Genomic DNA, 17,651 nt, shown 5'->3' with positions numbered 1-17,651 from the left:
AAGAGAGTAGTTTTTGCTGTCTGTCTATATACAAATGGCTTGTCTTCTCAGTGTTAGTGGGAGTGTTTTGGTCATTCTTTGATTAGGCTGTAATTCAATGTTTTAGTTTAATTTAATTAATTTTGACTTCTATGCCAGTGATTTGAGCCACGGCACATTTTTTACATTTACAAAACCCTGGGGCACATTGGGGGGGGGCAGCTAAAAAAAGTTTGGACAAAATTTTTTCTCTCTTCCTCCCTTTCGCTCTATTTCTCTCTCCCTCCTTCTTTCTCTCCCTTCTTTTTCTCTCTCTCTCCATCCCTCTTTCTCTCTCTCTTCCTTCCTTCCTCTTTTTTGCTCTTCCTCCCTCCCTGTCTTTCTCTCCCACCTTCCCTCCCTCTCTTTCTTTCTTTTTTTCTTTCTTTCTATCTCTTGCTCTCTCCCTTGCTTTCTTTCTATCTCTTGTTCTCTTTCTCTCTCTTTCTTTCTCTCTGTCATTTTTCTCTCTTGCTTTCTCTGTCTTTCTTTCTCTCTTTCTTCCTCTCTCTTGTTTTCTTTTTGTCTCTCTTTCTCTCTCTCTCTTTCTCTCTTTCTTTCTCTCTCTCTTGCTTTCTTTCTCTCTCTCTCTTGTTTTCTTTCTCTCTCTGAGCTTCGCGGCACACCTGACCATGTCTCACGGCACACTGGTTGAAAAACACTGTTCTATGCCACCCATTCCCTCGGGCCTCAGGGTGGCATACAACAATAAAAATGCAATACAATGTTGGTCATTCCTCTTCCCAAATTCTTTTAACCTTATCGTGGGTAAAGATTTTTTTTTTAATTTTTCTCTCCAATCACATGAATCAGAAAAAGAAAATACCATTAATTTTAAGTTATATTACAATTTTACAGTTTCGGTATACATAGTTTAACCAATGCCTATCTCCTTAACATTTGACATCTGAACAAAAATAATTACTCCAATTTCTTATATAATAACAAAAAAAACCTGTTAGGCAATATACATTTTAGGCTGTTCCTACTCTTAGTCACCTTTCATTAATTAGGACATGATACTTCAGTTTTCTCAGTTTTTTTCCTTATCAAGGAACTATCAAGAAACAGACCCTTCCTCCCTTCTAGCACTGATAATGTTACCTAGCAGGGCCCTGAAACACCTGCAAGAAGCTCAAAGAGCATCAGGGGTCTCACACGAAACACTCCACGAGAATCCAACACTGACACTGCAAACCTCTTAAATTCAAACAGAAAACAAACTCCTTCCTTTCATACCCAAATAAAATGAAAATATAGAAATAATGCACCATAAATCGATGGAACATAAAACCCCTAAAAACATCCATAAAACCCCTAAAAACAAAACCATAATAAATTAAATGAATTATTATTATTCCTCAGAAATATCCAAAATGAATACGACGGGTCCCGTCGACTAAACATTGTCGGTTGGCGGGACGCAGGGCAAGAGCCTTCTCTGTGGCGGCCCTGACCCTCTGGAACCAGCTCCCCCCGGAGATTAGGACTGCCCCCACCCTCCTTGCCTTTCGTAAACTTCTTAAAACCCACCTCTGCCTGCCGTCAGGCATGGGGGAACTAAGACATCTCCCCTTGCCTATGTAGTTTTATGTATGGAATGTTTGTGTGTATGTTTTTATATTGTGCCTGTACAATATTGTTTTATCGCTTGTTGTGAGCCGCCCCGATTCTTCGGAGAGGGGCGGCATACAAATCTAATAAATTATTATTATTATTATTATTATTATTATTATAAGGTTTTTTTTAGGTTTTTAATGTAAAATTGTTATTTTAGACTTAATATTAGATTTGCCATTGTATACTGTTTTATCACTGCTGTGAGCCGCCCCGAATCTGCGGAGAGGGGCGGCATACAAATATAATTATTATTATTAATAATAATAATAATAATAATAAAATAATAATAATAACAATAATATAATATACAGAACTAAAGAAAACAAACACACAATTCCGCATACTAGATACAAATACCTAAGATTAGGTCGCTTGATAGGGATAGTCAACAATATGGTTGACAAATTGTATCTTCTATATAACAAATAAATATATGTATGTATGTATGTATGTAGTGAAAGAAAATATTTATTGATGATGAGCAAATAACTCTGCATATATAAAATGCCGCCGAAACTGAATACGTTTTATATGTTTAAGTTTATATGCTGATCTATCTGTCCATTTTCTTTCAGTTTTCTTTCTTTTTTTCTTCGCATGTTCTGTTTGTTTAAATTGTTTTTCTTTTCTTTCTATTTTTATATGTAGAAAAGATTATTTCTTTAAAAAAGAAAACAAACTCCATTCTCTTTCAGTACTGATGGTGTTACTTAGCTGGGTCATAAAATGCCTGCAAAAAGCCCACCAAGCTCAGAGACCACTGAGGACCCCACCGTCGTCCTCTTCCTCCTCTCCGCATACCCTACTCCCTTCTAGCATTGATGATGTTCCCTAGTTGGGTGGCGAAACGTCTGCGAGAAAACCTCCGAGCTCAGACAGCTCCCGGGATTCCACCGTTCAAACCTGAGCTACAAATATCCTCTTTTATTATCGTTGTAAGCAAGGGGAAAATTTGAGTTTTAACAGTCTGAAGCCAAGCTGATTACAAGGGTCGCAGAGAAAGGAGAAGGGGGGGGGTCTACTCGATAGCTGGAATTTCTCCCACCCTCCCCAGCTCCTGAGACGCCCCCAGGATTTAACCCGTCTTCAGCTCTTCTAGCTTGTGAGCGGCCCACTCCAACTCCCGCTCAATCTCTTCCAGTTTCTCCGTCTCGGGAGCCTGAAGGGAAAGAAAATAATGTTCGATTAAAAAGACAAAAGAGGAACTATCTGGCATGCGCCCAATTTATGTCATCTCCATGTGCTGATGCCCGGACTTCAATTCCAAATATCTTCAAGTGGCCAAGGTTGGGAAACACCTTTTAGGCAATGTCAAGATAGAGGCAGTTCTCAACGTACGGCGGTCATTGGAATTTGCATCGTTAAGCAAATAAGTTGTTAACTGAGACGTGGCCGAGTTTATATGAGCATTTTTGGCCACAGTTGTGAAGCAAATCCCAGGCTGGCAATTGGCTCCTAAAAGCTATCATGCTAATGAACTCCCAGAATGCGTTAAACTCCCAGAACTCCCTAGCTAGTGTGCTAATGAACTTATAAGATGAGGTAGACTGCAACTCCCAGAACTCCCTAGCTATTAAGCTAATGAACTTATAGGATGGGTTGGACTGCAAGTCCCAGAATTCCCTAGCTATCTTGCTAATGAGCTAATAAGATGAGTGGACTTCAACTCCCAGAATTCCCCAGCCAGCATGGCTCCTTGGGAATTCTGGGAGTTGAAGTCCACAAGTTTTAAAATCATGAAGGTTGGATACTGTTATGCTAAAGGACCCATATTTAGAAGAAATGCTTTTGAGAAGCCTAAATCTTCGCTTCCTCCTAGATCTTCCCAGCTCCTTTCTCTTCTCTTCCCTCCTTTCCTTCCCCTTCCTTCCCTCCTTCCTTCTAACCTTCCTTTCCTTCCCCCTCCCTCCCTTCCAACCTTCCTTCCTTTTTAAAGCAAAAGCCATCAAAACTGGATCTGAAGCCTTTTTTTTTTAATCAAACCAGCTGATATAGGTCCTCAACCTTCCTTGATACCAACCTTCCTCCGCCTGGCATCCTTTTCCTCCTCCTCCTCTTCCTCCTCTCTCGAGTGGTGCCTGCCCCTCCGATCCACCTGATCCTTCCCATATCTCTTCTTGAGGTCCAAGTCACCCAATGGATGGCGGTGGTGGTTGTGTCTCACCTTGCTGTGGTCCTCTTCCTCTCCCTCCTCCGCTTCTTCCTGCCATGACTTCTTCCACGCTTTGTGGAGGTGGGCCTTGGACTTGGAGCTTTGGAGGCCCTTCTCTCGTTCCTCCTCTTCAAACTGAGCTGTCTCCTCGTCGCTGGTTTTCTCCGCCACCCGCTTGGCCACGGCGGATCTCCTCTCTTCTCCCTCCCACTTCTCATCCTCGCTGTGTCCTCCATGGTGGTATTTCTTCTTCTCCTCCTCTTCTTCTGAGGTGTCCTCACTTTCTTCCTCATCCATGCTGAGGCGATTCCTGCCCGTTTCCTGCCTTTCGTCGTCTCCCCGAAGCATTCCCTTTCGGATCTGGGGCGGCCTCGAACCTCTCTTCTTGACGTGGCCAAAATATTCCTTGGAATGCCATGTCTCTGAAGAAGCCCTCCTCTTTATTTCTCCCTCCTCTTCTTCCTCCTCCTCCTCTTCTTCTTCTTCATCCCGTTCCTTCAAAGCCTCTCGAAGATCTTCCTCATGGGAGACGTCGATTATCTCCTTGGTTTTTTTAGTTTTCTCATCCTTCTTCATCGTCGCTTCTTCCTCCTCTTCTTCTTTCTTTTCGCCAGCGTGCTCTTCAACCTCCTCGGGGACAGCTTCCTTCTGTTGGGCAGGCCCGTCCCTCTTCTTGAGTTCTCCTTGTTGCTTTTCTTCCTGAGAATTGTGGTTCGATTCCTGGGCCAGGAGATGCTTTGTATTTTCTGGAAATGAATAGAAAACATTGAAGAAGAAAAAAGTAAACATTAAAAGTAAAAAAAAAATCACTGGGAAAATTATTTCCCTTCTGCCAGTTCCGAATCCTGGAATTCCCACAGTCTGCATATTTACCCATGTAGTATGGCTGTAGTAGCATTATTTATCCTTATCTTCTTTGCTACCTCTTCCTATTGTTATTATTTTTTAATGTATGCATTTTTCTTTACTATACATATTAAGTGTTTAATGAACAGTGCATCGTCTGAGTCAAATTACTTATACATAATAATAATAATGGTAATAATTTTGTTGATTTATGTATAATCATCACCATCGTTTTCTTAAACAGAGTAATAATCTTTCATCTCCTAATTTCTACTTCTATTATCTAGCCAGTGGTAAAACGTCCACTGGATTCTTTTCTAGAAGAAAGGCAGAACCTCAATGGATTCCTTTCCAGAACAAAGGTAGAATTTCCACTGGGTTCTTTGCCAGGAGAAAGGTAGTGGTCCAGATTGCAGCTCCCGAATCCCCCTCCCCGAGACACCCAGGCCCAAGTGGACCCAAGATACCAGCCTCAAAGGACCCACTTACCTTCCTTCCACCTTCACCTAGCAAAGGGCCCAAGTCAAGAATTGCCTTGCTTACCTTGATGGGCGAGTTCCTCCAACTCCATCAGCAGGTGCCGATGGTGGAGCATCGTCAGGACTCTGTCGTCTGAAATGGACCTTGTGTTAACACTCTCAGAGTAACAAATGTACGTGCACACACAGAAACGCAAGCAAACTCGTAGCGCGCAGCGTTGAGGCAAGAGAAGGTGGGAAAGACCTTGGGAGACCGGGCAAAGGGACGGTCAGATAAGAAACATAGAAACATATAAGATTGACGGCAGAAAATACTATTTGACTGAAAGAGTAGTAGATGCTTGGAACAAACTTCCAGCAGACGTGGTTGGTTAAATCTACAGTCACTGAATTTAAACATGCCTGGGATAAACATAGATCCCTCCTAAGATAAAATACGGGAAATAGTATAAGGGCAGACTAGAAGGACCAGGGGGTCTTTTTCTGCCGTCAATCTTCTATGTTTCTATGTAACATTAGCCCTTAGATTTACTGTATTTTTTGGAGTATAAGATGTATCTTTTTCCTCCCTAAAAGAGGCTGAAAATTCATAGTGCGTCTTATACTCTGAATGAAGGCCACAGTTGGCCTTCTCCAGGTCCCATCGATTGGACAATGCCATTTGGTGGGGCCTAAGGGAAGAGCCTTCTCTGTGATGGCCCCCGTCTTCTCGAATCAGCTCCCCCCCGGAGATTCGCACTGCCCCCCACCCTTCTCGTCTTCTGCAAGTGTCTTAAGACTCATCTATACTGCCAGGCTTGGGGCCATTAGCTCTTGGGGCCCCTGGCCGATGAATGTTATGAATGGCTGAAGTCTGAAGTCCACTTACCCTCCCTCAGGACCTTCATGCAGTCCCTGGTCACCGGCATCGGGCTGGATCTGGACAGGGTGTCCGCTAAGATTTCAGAGATGCATTTAATCACCTGGCCAGGAAATGAGAAGGAGGCGGGACGTTAGTGGCCCTGGAAGCTCTTTGGAAGGCCTCTTTTCAATGGGGAAGCCAGATGCACCGTGCAGTGTGGTGCGGTGGCCTAGAGGTGGCGCTGTTTCCTCCTCATCAAGAGGCTGTGAGTTTGATCCTAGGTAAAGGCAGGTATTTCTCTCTCTTTGCGCTGAACAAAACTCCGCATTGGCAACAGGAAAGGCATCTGGCCATTAAAAAAACACTCCATTCATATGGTCAGGTATGCAGTACCGATGGCAAGATGTTGGTCAGCTACACCAGTGTTTCCCAACCTTGGCAACTTGGAGATATTTGGACTTCAACTCCCAGAATCCCCCAGCCAGCAAATGCTGGCTGGGGGATTCTGGGTGTTGAAGTCCAAATATCTCCAAGTTGCCAAGGTTGGGAAACATTGAGCTACTGGCTGGTAAGAAAAATTGTAATACCGGACAAAAGTTGCAAGTGTCTCACTTAACAACACATGTTGGGCTCAATTCCGGTCTCGTTTATTTATTATTTATTTATTAATTTAATGTATAAGCCGCCCAACTCCTTTCGGACTTTGGGCGGCTCACAACATCTAAAAACAATATAAAAGACAGTTTAAACCCCAATAAGTAACCATTCTTTTTGTGGCTGGTCTTGAGGACTAGCTGCATGGCCTTCACTCTCCCTTTCCCCCATCCCTTTACCGTTTCATCCTCCTTGGACAGCTGAGTAGGTACCGGTAGTGGAAAGGCTGGGGAAGGAAAAAAGAGAAAACATTATGGCCTGTCAACTATTCAAAGATGCCTAAATGCCAGTAGCAAAAAACACAGCGCTCTGTTTTAGCTTGCTGGGTTTCGCACTTGGGACCAGCCTCGAGCCACTATCAGCAGGGGGTTAAACAAAGCTCCTTTCCAGTTGGAATAGCAGTGAATATGTCTTAAAATTTATTATTTCCTTCTTTAAAATTTGACGCACTGCCTCCCTCGCTGTCCCGTGACTGATGCAATCTTAAACAACTCTTTCCCAGCCCCTCCTGATGTCGCCTTCACCAGAGCCACTGCTGGTTTTTAAAATAAGTCACAGGGGGTTGGACTAGAAGACCTTCAAGTCCCCTTCCATGTCTTGTTATTCTGTAATTCTGTAAAAACCACCATTAATAGCTAAAGGGAAGGGAGGTTTTATAATTATAATAATAATAATAATAATAATAATAATAATAATAATAAGTAATAATAATAATAATAAACAATAATAATAACAAACAATAATAAAAACAATAAAAACAATAATAATAACAACAGAATTGGAGGGGGTCTTGGAGGTCTTCTAGTCGAACCCCTTACTTAGGCAGGAAACCCTACACTACCTTCAGACAGATGTTTATTCAACATCTGCTTAAAAACTTCCAGTGTTGGAGCATTCGCAACTTCTGTTTCACTGATCAACTGTTCTGTCAGGAAATTTCTCCTTAGTTCTAAGTTGCTTCTCTCCTTGTTTAGTTTCCCCCCATTGCTTCTTGTTCTACCCTCAGGTGCTTTGGAGAATAGCTTGACTCCCTTTTCTTTGGGGCCACTCCTGAGATATTGGAAGACTGCTATCTTATCTCCGATGGTCCTTCTTTTCATTAATCTGTTGCGAAGAAGATTTGTCATTATGGGGTTAATAATCTCGGGGGGGGGGGGGATTTTTCTACCCCTCCCTTCTGGCACAGAGAGCTGAGCCTGTAACAGCTCAGGAAGACAGACAGACAGCAGGTCTTCGGTTTTTCAGGTGTGCCGGTCTGTCTTACATAAGACTTACATAATGCTAGAGACTGCATAACAGCCTTCCAAAAAAAATATTTGAAAAAAATAACAGAGTGAAGAAAACACATCCATCATGTAACCCTCCCTCCCTCCTTCCTTCCTCATCCCAGTTAACTCTCTTCCTGTTGGCTGGTTCCTGGTCTTTACTGGTTTGCATGAGTTTAGAATTTATTTATTTGGGGTGGGGGAAAGTTGATGCCCACCTTCATTTCAGGAGCTCAATCCTGATGTGAATACGAAACTCGGAAGTTGATCACTATTGCTGCCTCCTAAACACCCTCCTGGCCATCTCAGCTCTTATGGACCGGCTGCCAAATTCGAGGAATATAGGGACAGTATTTGCTTGGCGCGGAGTCAAATTCCTTGATCTTTCTCAACTCTGGACTCACGGCTTTAGGTTTTGCAGATGTGAAGGTGGAAACTGGAGGCTTTCTGTACCATTGAGCCCTAATCATTGAGAGGGCTGAACGCTGGGTCTTGGGTCTCTCTCTATAGCAGGAGTCTCCAAACTTGGCAACTCTTAAGACTTGTGGACCTCAACTCCCAGAATTCCCCACCCAGTATTTCTTTCTCAAACTTGGTGAATCTCCCAGAATTCTTCAACAATAGTGGGTGGTTGGGGAATTCTGGGAGTTGAAATCTTCACAGGTTAAAGCAGACTGCCCAAGGAATTCTGGGAACTGAAGTCCAGGCATGCAAACTGGGGGATTCTGGGAGCTGAAGTCCAACCATGCTAGCTAGGGAATTCTGGGAACTGAAGTCCAGGCATGCAAACTGGGGAATTCTGGGAGCCAAAGTCTACCCATCTTAAAGTCACCAAGGTTGACAACAGATGTAAAACAACGATAGAGAAGACAGAAATTGGGCTTATTTAGACCATTTATTTATGAATTACCTTTAAAAGAAAAAGCAATATCAGGGCAACACATCTGCTTTTGGAAGGGCATGCTGTAAGCATCAGGAAAAAATACCCCTGAAAATGCAAAATTAATTTCCCTTATGATTTAAATTCCACCAATAGGGAACTATAAAAGTAGGTCATCCTTTCCAGTGATTACGATATGCCTGTTTAAAGTGCTTTCCTTTTAGACCACAGCAGTTGCTAAAAAACTAAAGACACGAGAGAACAATTCCCCCAATTGTTTTATTTAAAAACGGATCTGCTCTCAGAAATCCTGATTTATCCTTTAAAAAAAACCACCTTTATAACTGGGATGGAATGCCTGCTGTGGAAGAGCCGCCGATGCCCCAAAATAATGTGTACATCACACCGACCGGTCTCCCATTACAACTAACCAACACACTGCATTGCCCCAAAAAATCCATCCAGCCTTTTTGGCCAACTTTCATGCTACAAAATGCAGCTGGTCTCTTGCCAAAACCCAGGCAGCGAGCCCAAGTATTTCAGGAACGGAAAAGAGAGGGCTGAGAGAGGGCTTTAAAATAATAATAATAATAATAATAATAATAATAATAATAATAATGATGATGATGATGATAAGGCTGATAATGAGATGATGATGATGATGATAATAATAATAATGATGATGATAAGGCTGATAATGAGATGATGATGATGATAATAATAATAATAATAATAATGATGATGATAAGGCTGATAATGAGATGATGATGATAATAATAATAATAATAATGATGATGATGATAATAATAATAATAATGATGATGATGATGATGATGCCTGGTTAGGGAGGGGGGAATAAAAGCAGGATTTTGAAGTCTCAGCCTCCTTGGCACCCAAAGGTGCCGCTCTCCAGGGTGCTGAAATCCTTGGAATTGACATCCCAGCCAAGTTCCGAAGACCACGGCTGGCGCAGCGCTCGGTCCAAGCATGACTCCGCCTTCATTCGGGACGAACCCCGAATCTAAAGGAATACTTGCTTTATTTAGCGGAAGGGTGGTGTGATGAATCAACCCTGCTACCAATATAACAGCTTGGTCTCATCCTAGATACTCCGCATGGCATTTTAGAAAGGAGGTGGGTTTTTTTTTTTAAAGACCCAGGGAAAGACAGGGAACAAAAGGAATGGGGGTTAGTGAGTTTGAAAAAAAATGGAAAGGTTTTTTTAAAAAAGAAATTGGCTTATAAATCACAAAAAATAATTGTTGCAATTTATAAGCTGATTTTTTAAAAAAGCTTTCCATTTTTATTTTTTATTTTTGCATTAATTAAGTAATTAATTAATGCAACGTGGGAAGGGTGAGCAGCGTACAAGGAGGAGATCGGGAGAGGTTTGAGGGTCAGTCGGACAGAAAGGGTTTTTTAAAAAGTGGGTAGACCTGATCATCACCTCCTAGTTTCAAAGCTATGCAGGATTACTGTGTTTAGTTGGTTTCGTTGGAATGAAAGAAAGCAAAATGACCAGGGCCAGCCTTCGCCAATATCCTGCTGTTTTTAAGTAGAGCGGACTCGAACTCCTACTATCCCCAGCAGTATCTGGGCACAGGTAAGAGAAGGCTCTCTTTGGCCAGGTGGGGTCGGACAAGGAGACCTCCGCGGTCCCTCCCAGCTTTATGATTCTAAGGCTTACAGCCCCGTAGTGAGAAGGTAACACACATCGAGAAAGAAAACTGAAATAAGGCACATTTTAACTCTGATAGAAGGTCTTTAAAGGAGAGATTAAACAACGGTATAGAATCTCCTGCTTGAGCATTGGGTTGGTCTAGAACACTGTTTCCCAACCTTGGCAACTTGGAGATATCTGGACTTCAACTCCCAGAATTCCCCAGCCAGCATTCGTCCAGATATCTTCAAGTTGCCAAGGTTGGGAAGACCTCTGGTCTAGAAGACCTCTAAGGTCCCTTTCCCACTCTTTTATTCCTTTAAAACACATTTTCCAGTTGGATTATTATTTCCTTTCAAGGATAAATAGAAATACACTTGAGATCTACCAAAGGAGGAACGGACCGTCCATTGTGAAAAGCATCCTGGTTTTGCTACCTTCAGGCAAAAATTATGCCTGTCCTGGGAAGCATCAAAACCCAGATAACTGGAGACCATCCAAGTTCCTTGGCCGATCTGCAATTTGAAGTTCAAGAAGAAACTAACCACCACTACCACCCCAGCGGGCTGCATTGGGGCTGCTTAAGTACTTTAAATATATATCTGTATAGTCTGGAGGACAGAAGGAAAAAGGGGGACATGATCGAAACATTTAAATATATTAAAGGGTTAAATAAGGTCCAGGAGGGAAGTGTTTTTAATAGGAAAGTGAACACAAGAACAAGGGGACACAATCTGAGGTTAGTTGGGGGAAAGATCAAAAGCAACATGAGAAAATATTATTTTACTGAAAGAGTAGTAGATCCTTGGAACAAACTTCCAGCAGACGTGGTTGGTCAATCCACAGGAACTGAATTTAAACAGGCCTGGGATAAACATAGATCCATCCTAAGATAAAATACAGAAAATAGTATAAGGGCAGACTAGATGGACCATGAGGTCTTTTTCTGCCGTCAGACTTCTATGTTTCTATGTTTCCAAATGGAGCAAGATCAGAAGACATTAAAAAAAAGAATGACTTTGGAGAAGACCTCGCACTCTCACCTTTCTCGAGGATGGAGAGCTGACGGGGGAAAAGGAAGGGATGGGACTCCTTACCTTGACCGAGGAAAAAGAGGAGAAGCCAGGCTTCCAGAGAAATCATCGCTCAGAACGATCCCCAGCAAAAAGATGACTGCTTTCCTTGGTCCACGGGGCACGGAGGGGGGGGGGGTTCAGTGGGAGAAGGAAAGGAGACCACGAAAAGAACCAAAAGAGGGAGTTTGGTGGGGGGGAGAAAGAAACCCCCCTGCAAAGCGAGCCCTTGCAGCAGCCCGGCGAACGAACGTCCTTGGGTGGGGAGGAGGGACGGCTCCTTTGCAGGTGGAACTGAGCGGAGTCGCATGAGAAAAGGACTTTGGAGAAAGGGGAGGGGGGAATGCTAAGGAGGAGGCCGGGAAGGAAGTGATGTCACCTGCTCCTAAACAGAAGGTTGTTGGGGGGGGTGTCTTTATACCAGTGCTAATGAGACACACACACACACCTAGCAGATGGTGATTCCCCCCAAAATGGGTCTGGAGGGGCGGGAGAAAAACCCAGGGGGCTCATCCCCAACACAGAGAAAGCTCATTTTTGAAAGGATCCAGATGGAACAAGACCACAGTAGCGGAATTGTGCTGGACTGCGCCAGCACTCAGAGCCACGGGGGCGAGCACACCTCATCGTTCCACCTTAGCAGCTCACCTCTGGGTGACCATATATTATTATTATTATTATTATTATTAATTAGAATTGTATGCTGCCCTCTCCGAAGACTCGGGGCGGCTCACAACAATACAATATACAGAGTACAAATCCAATTTAAATTAAAAAAGAAAATTTAAAACCCACAGATATTACTGCACAATCACACCATTCTCATATATGTCAGGAAAAAAGGTGGGGGGGGGAAGGGATAGTTATTCCCCCCATGCCTGGTGACATAGATAGGCCTCTGGGGGGAGTTGATTCCAGAGGGCTGGGGACGCCACAGAGAAGGCTCTTCCCCTGGGTCCCGCCAGATGGCATTGTTTAGTCGACGGGACCCGGAGAAGGCTGACTCTGTGGGACCTGATATATACCTACAGGCACCCATAAAGTTCCACATCTGCTAACCCAATTAAGCTACAATTCTCTTTTGCTCCAGACAAGCTTATGAGAAGAGTGGTTTCCGTTCCAGGCTGCCCCCTTCATCCCGACCAGCTGCACCTGTTGACCGTCCGTTTGCCACAGGCCCTTTGTTCTCAAGTCACGCACCGAGCAGGGTAGTGTGCAACCAACTTGTTGCGCAAGAGGACGACAGCTGTCGGGCGGAACTGGCTGGAGAGATCGTGCAACAGCTGGAGTTGCAGGAAAACACAGGGGCACACCCCTAGCAGATGGTGATTCTCCCCAAAATGGGTCTGGAGGGGCGGGAGAAAAACCCAGGGGGCTCATCCCCAACCCCGAGAAAGCTCATTTTTGAAAGGATCCAGATGGAACAAGACCACAATAGAAGCCAGTGAATTATTTTACTGGAGATGTGTCTTTTTTTAGCGTTTATATACGGTATGTAGCTTAAAAGACCTACTGAAGTTTTAGAAAGTCATAAATATTTTTTCCCCCTTTTCTTTAGGGAATAATTAAAGGAGTTTATACAATATCAGTCTGCAAATTTGAGAGGGGAGACACTCTGGAAAGGTTTGAGAGGATGGGAGGAAGAAAAGGAGAGAGGTAGAGGAGTGAAGGGGCAAGTAGGTAGGAGGAGGAGTTGATGAAAGACAGAGAGGATTTTGAGAGAGGATAGAAAAAAATAGATTGGGAGTGACAAAAGAAGAAAGGAATTTTTGATCAAATGATAAGAAATGTGGTTTTGGTATATAATTTCTGTAATATAGAACAGTGTTTCCCCCCCCCCCCCCCCCCCAAAAAAAGAAGCCAGTGAAAAGATCACCCCCAATTCTTTTATTTATTTACAAATGTTTATTTCTAGCCCTCTCCTTCCCGGTCAAATTAAATAAATCCTATTGGGATTTGAGACGCAGGCCCTTTGCAAAATTGCCGAATTTCAAGGGACAGGAAAGAGCGAACACTGGACATGTGCAGCATTCAAAAAGAAAACGTGAGTTTGAAATAACCCTTCTGCTCCCTACGCCTGGGACGTCCCACTCCCAAAAATAAGTCTCCATCCTTCAGGGAGGAACCGGCGAGACCTGGGTGCGGAGTAGGGCAGAAGAGACGGTTGGGTAGAAGAGACGGTTCCTTGAAGAGACGCCTCCGCTGAAAAGAGGCCCTGCTGGTTGGGTTGGTGCAAGGATAGGCAAAGTTGGCTCTTCTATGACTTGTGGACTTCAACTCCCAGAATTCCTGAGTTAGCATGATTGGCTCAGGAATTCTGGGAATTGAAGTCCACATGTCCTAGAAGAGCCAACTTTGCCCGCCCCTGGGTTGGTGGACCATTTCTGGAAGACGCCAGACAGCAGAAAAGGGGAGAAGGACCCCACCCCAAAATAGAACGGCGCATGTAAATATCTTTCCCCATCTGTGACTTCTGCAGGGGAAGCCCATGCCACATGTCACCTCGAAGGCCTCTCCAGCTTGCCAGTGTGAGTTAGAAGTGGCACTTTTGCTCTTCAGGAGGGCCTGCCCCCGTTTCGTGGAGATATTCCGGCCCCTAACGTAGGGTCCTCGCTCCTCCTAAGTCTTCCAGGGCTTCTCCAAGATTGGTTTCTTCCCTTTCTTGGCCTGGTTGGGACCAATGTATCTTAACGGGGTGTGGCTAGGTTTGTGGATGACCTCAGCGCCCATCAGAGGCTGCAGGACCGCTGGGATCCGAACGCTGCCATCCTGGGCGAAAAGGAGAAGTTGTGGTCAAAAGAAGAGGACGTGTGCCTTTCGTAAGCTTCTTAAAACCCACCACTGCCGCCAGGCATGGGGGAATTGAGATACTCTTTCCTCCTAGGCCTTTACAATTTTACGCATGGTATGTCTGTATGTATGTTTGCTTTTTTATTATAATGGGTTTTAATTGTTTTTAGTATTGGATTATTGTTATACGCTGTCTTTTTATTGCTGTTAGCCGCCCCGAATCTCCAGAGAGGGGCGGCATACAAATCCAATCAATCAATCAATCAATCAATCAATCAATCAATCAATCAATAAGTCTCCAAAGCACCAGAAAGCAGGAGGAGAAACGATTGGAAACTCATATCAAAGAGAGAAGCAACTTGGAATTAAGGAGAAAGCATCCTAACAGTGATTCATTAATCGGATTTTTTAAAATCAATAAAATAAATTTGTTTTAATAAAATGCTTTTGGGGTAAAAAATATATCTAAAGATAGTTTTCTATTTAAGATACATTACTAGTTTATTCATGGAGCATGAAATGGAGCTTCGTTATGTAGCATGAGGCTGTATATTAATATTCCGCAATATTGGGACCATCGGTGACGGTGAGTCAACAGCGGGTGAGAGGAGGAGCCGCGGTGGGACAAGAGAATGACGGCTGCTCTTTAAATATGGTGATTTAAACCGAGCTGATTTAAACCAAACCTTTTTATTAGCGATTTAGATCAGGGTTCTCCAACCCTGGCAATTTTTAAGATATGCGGACTTCAAAAGCCAGGAGTTGAAGTCCACAAGTCTTAAAGGTTCTCCTGGTGCACCAGTTGCGGCCCTATCTGGACCGGGACTCATTGCTCACAGTCACTCATGCCCTCATCACCTCGAGGTTCGATTACTGTAATGCTCTCTACATGGGGCTACCTTTGAAAAGTGTTCGGAAACTTCAGATCGTGCAGAATGCAGCTGCGAGAGCAGTCATGGGCTTTCCCAAATATGCCCATGTCACACCAACACTCCGCAGTCTGCATTGGCTGCTGATCAGTTTCCGGTCACAATTCAAACTGTTGGTTATGACCTATAAAGCCCTTCATGGCACTGGACCAGAATATCTCAGGGACCGCCTTCTGCTGCACGAATCCCAGCGACCAGTTAGGTCCCACAGAGTCGGCCTTCTCCGGGTCCCGTCGACTAAACAATGTTGTTTGGCAGGACCCAGGGGAAGAGCCTTCTCTGTGGCGGCCCCGGCCCTCTGGAACCAACTCCCCCCAGAGATTAGAATTGCCCCCACCCTCCTTGCCTTTCGTAAGCTTCTTAAAACCCACCTCTGCCCGTCAGGCATGGGGGAACTGAGATATTCTTTCCCCTTAGGCCTTTACAATTTACACATGGTATGTTTGTATGTATGTTTGGTTTTATAATAAGGTTTTTTTTAGTTGTTTAGTATTGGATTGTTACATGCTGGTTTTTTGTCACTGTTGTTAGCCGCCCCAAGTCTGCGGAGAGGGGCGGCATACAAATCCAGTAAATAAAATTTTTTTTAAAAAAAGTTCCCAAGTTTGGAGACCCCCGATTTTGATCATAATTTCAACCAACTTGATTTCAATCAAATCCACACCCTTGTTAATGTCCTCACTGTTTTCACTGGGAGGAAGCTCCCTGTTTTCACACACACACATACACCCAAAGCATCTCTTTTCCCTTGCTGGCTAGGAATTCTGGGAATCGTAGTTCCACTGCACCCAGAAGGAGCCAGATTGGGCAAAACTGACATATTCTGGAGCCTATGCAAAGCAACCCCCCCCCCCAAACAAACCTTGAGTTGGTTGGACTCCAGGATGGCAATCAGCATCCGAGGAATTGCACAAGCGGTTCCGTTAACCTGCGAAGGCACAAATGTTTGGAGGCCCTACACATCGACCCCAAGATTTCCCCAGAGGGCAAAAAAGCATCAAGAGGGTGTTTTGTCCCTCTGCAGCCCCCCACCCTTTTTATTCCGGGGATTCTCCTCCCCCACAAGGGACTCCCTGGAACGAGCTTACCGTATGCGCAAATCTGAGCTGTTCTTTCTCGTCGTAGTACATGATGTTCAACCGCCGCGACTGGAAATCGGTGCAATTAGAGAGGCTGGAGATCTGGAGAAGGGAGGGGGAAAGGAAAATAAAAGACGATGAGGGCTAGCAACACGATGGGCAAACCCCAAAGAAACAATGCCACCTCCATCTTGATTTAGGCAGAATTAGAATTCTTTTCTTAGAAACGGACGTCGGAACCATCAGAAACATTCTTATCTACGTCGCAGTTCCTTTCCTATCTACTTTTTCTAAAAAACCCTTTTTTTAGTGTTCTCAGTGTTTTACAATCACTCTCGGAAAGCACCCAGCGAGATGGGCGGCATAATTGAATGCCAGGGGAGGGCAAAAACAGCTCCACCCCGGAGGTGCTCTGGAGGCTGGAAATGGCCTGTTTCCCAACTTCTGGTGGGCCCAGTAGGCTCGTGTTTTGCCCTCCTGGAGCCAGGGGAGCGTAAAAACGCCCTCGCCCATCCTCCTGGAGGCTCCCTGGAAGCCAAAAACGCCCTTCCAGAGCCTCAGTGCGAGCCAAAAATCAGCTGGCCGGCACACACATGCACGTTGGAGCTGAGCTAGGGCAACGGCTCGCATGCCAGCAGATTTGGCTCCGCGTGCCACCTGTGGCACCCGTGCCATACGTTTGCCATCACTGTTATAAGTTTATTTTATTTTATTTATTTATTTTGTCCAATACACAATGAGGGTTTTAGTGGGTATATATCTATATACACATAGTAAAACACACGATGAAGGTTATAGAGGAGATACTCATAGTAAAATATATCTAAGAAATAATAGAATAGAAGATATAGGAATAGAACATCTCAATGAAAGAATAGAAGAAGAGATATAGGAATAGAAGAAAGATATAGGAGATATAGGAGAGCAATAGGACAGGGGACGGAAGGCACTCTAGTGCACTTGGACTCGCCCCTTACTGACCTCTTAGGAATCTGGAGAGGTCAACCGTAGATAATTTAAGAGTAAAGTGTTGGGGGTTTGGGGATGACACTATGGAGTCCAGTAATGAGTCCCACGCTTCGACAACTCGGTTACTGAAGTCATATTTTTTACAGTCAAGTTAATATTAAGTTTAAATCTGTTGTGTGCTCTTGTGTTGTTGTGGTTGAAGCTGAAGTAGTCACCGACAGAAAGTTCTCCTGCTTGAGCAGGGGGGCTGGACTAGAAGGCCTTCAAGGCCCCTTCCAGCTCCTTCATTCATTCTATTGAAAAATGGGCCTCGATTTAATCCAGCAGACGACACCAGAGATGGTGAGTTCTTCACTAAGAACAAGACAGGTGAATTCTCCAGAGAAGACTCAACGT

At 44.1% G+C, this 17,651-nt stretch overlaps 2 protein-coding genes across 4 annotated transcripts in view; both read right to left on the bottom strand.

Annotated features, from left to right (window-relative positions):
- Window positions 1-2,093: 2,093 nt before the first annotated feature.
- CCER2 (coiled-coil glutamate rich protein 2) lies at window positions 2,094-11,849 on the bottom strand. Of its 2 annotated transcripts, none has more exons than XM_070764536.1 (6): window positions 11,513-11,849; window positions 6,790-6,836; window positions 5,984-6,077; window positions 5,180-5,248; window positions 3,659-4,536; window positions 2,094-2,797 (listed from the first exon to the last, which is right to left on the bottom strand). In XM_070764536.1, the coding sequence occupies exons 1-6, from the start codon at window positions 11,556-11,558 to the stop codon at window positions 2,714-2,716; spliced, it is 1,218 nt and encodes a 405-aa protein (XP_070620637.1). In that variant the 5' UTR covers window positions 11,559-11,849; the 3' UTR covers window positions 2,094-2,713. The 2 variants fall into 2 exon arrangements, with proteins under 2 accessions (XP_070620637.1, XP_070620638.1); XM_070764537.1 differs by having other exon boundaries at window positions 3,803-4,536.
- A 1,524-nt stretch (window positions 11,850-13,373) lies between these two features.
- SARS2 (seryl-tRNA synthetase 2, mitochondrial) overlaps window positions 13,374-17,651 on the bottom strand; it is a 16,345-nt gene continuing 12,067 nt past the window's right edge. Inside the window, exons 14-17 of one of the 2 annotated variants that reach the window (XR_011560236.1) lie at window positions 16,296-16,388; window positions 16,070-16,135; window positions 13,868-14,257; window positions 13,374-13,745 (exon numbers count right to left, since the gene is read on the bottom strand). Coding sequence is in view for 1 of the 2 variants with exons in the window: in XM_070763679.1 (XP_070619780.1) it covers window positions 14,108-14,257; window positions 16,070-16,135; window positions 16,296-16,388 (309 nt within the window). In the remaining variant the exon portion in view is untranslated. Of the gene's footprint in view, window positions 14,258-16,069; window positions 16,136-16,295; window positions 16,389-17,651 lie in introns of both variants that reach the window. The other variant, XM_070763679.1, reaches the window with a different exon arrangement.

Source organism: Erythrolamprus reginae, chromosome 11 (assembly GCF_031021105.1).
Source record: "Erythrolamprus reginae isolate rEryReg1 chromosome 11, rEryReg1.hap1, whole genome shotgun sequence".
Classification (NCBI taxonomy): Eukaryota; Metazoa; Chordata; class Lepidosauria; order Squamata; family Dipsadidae; genus Erythrolamprus; species Erythrolamprus reginae.
This window is presented reverse-complemented; position numbering and strand designations above follow the sequence as displayed.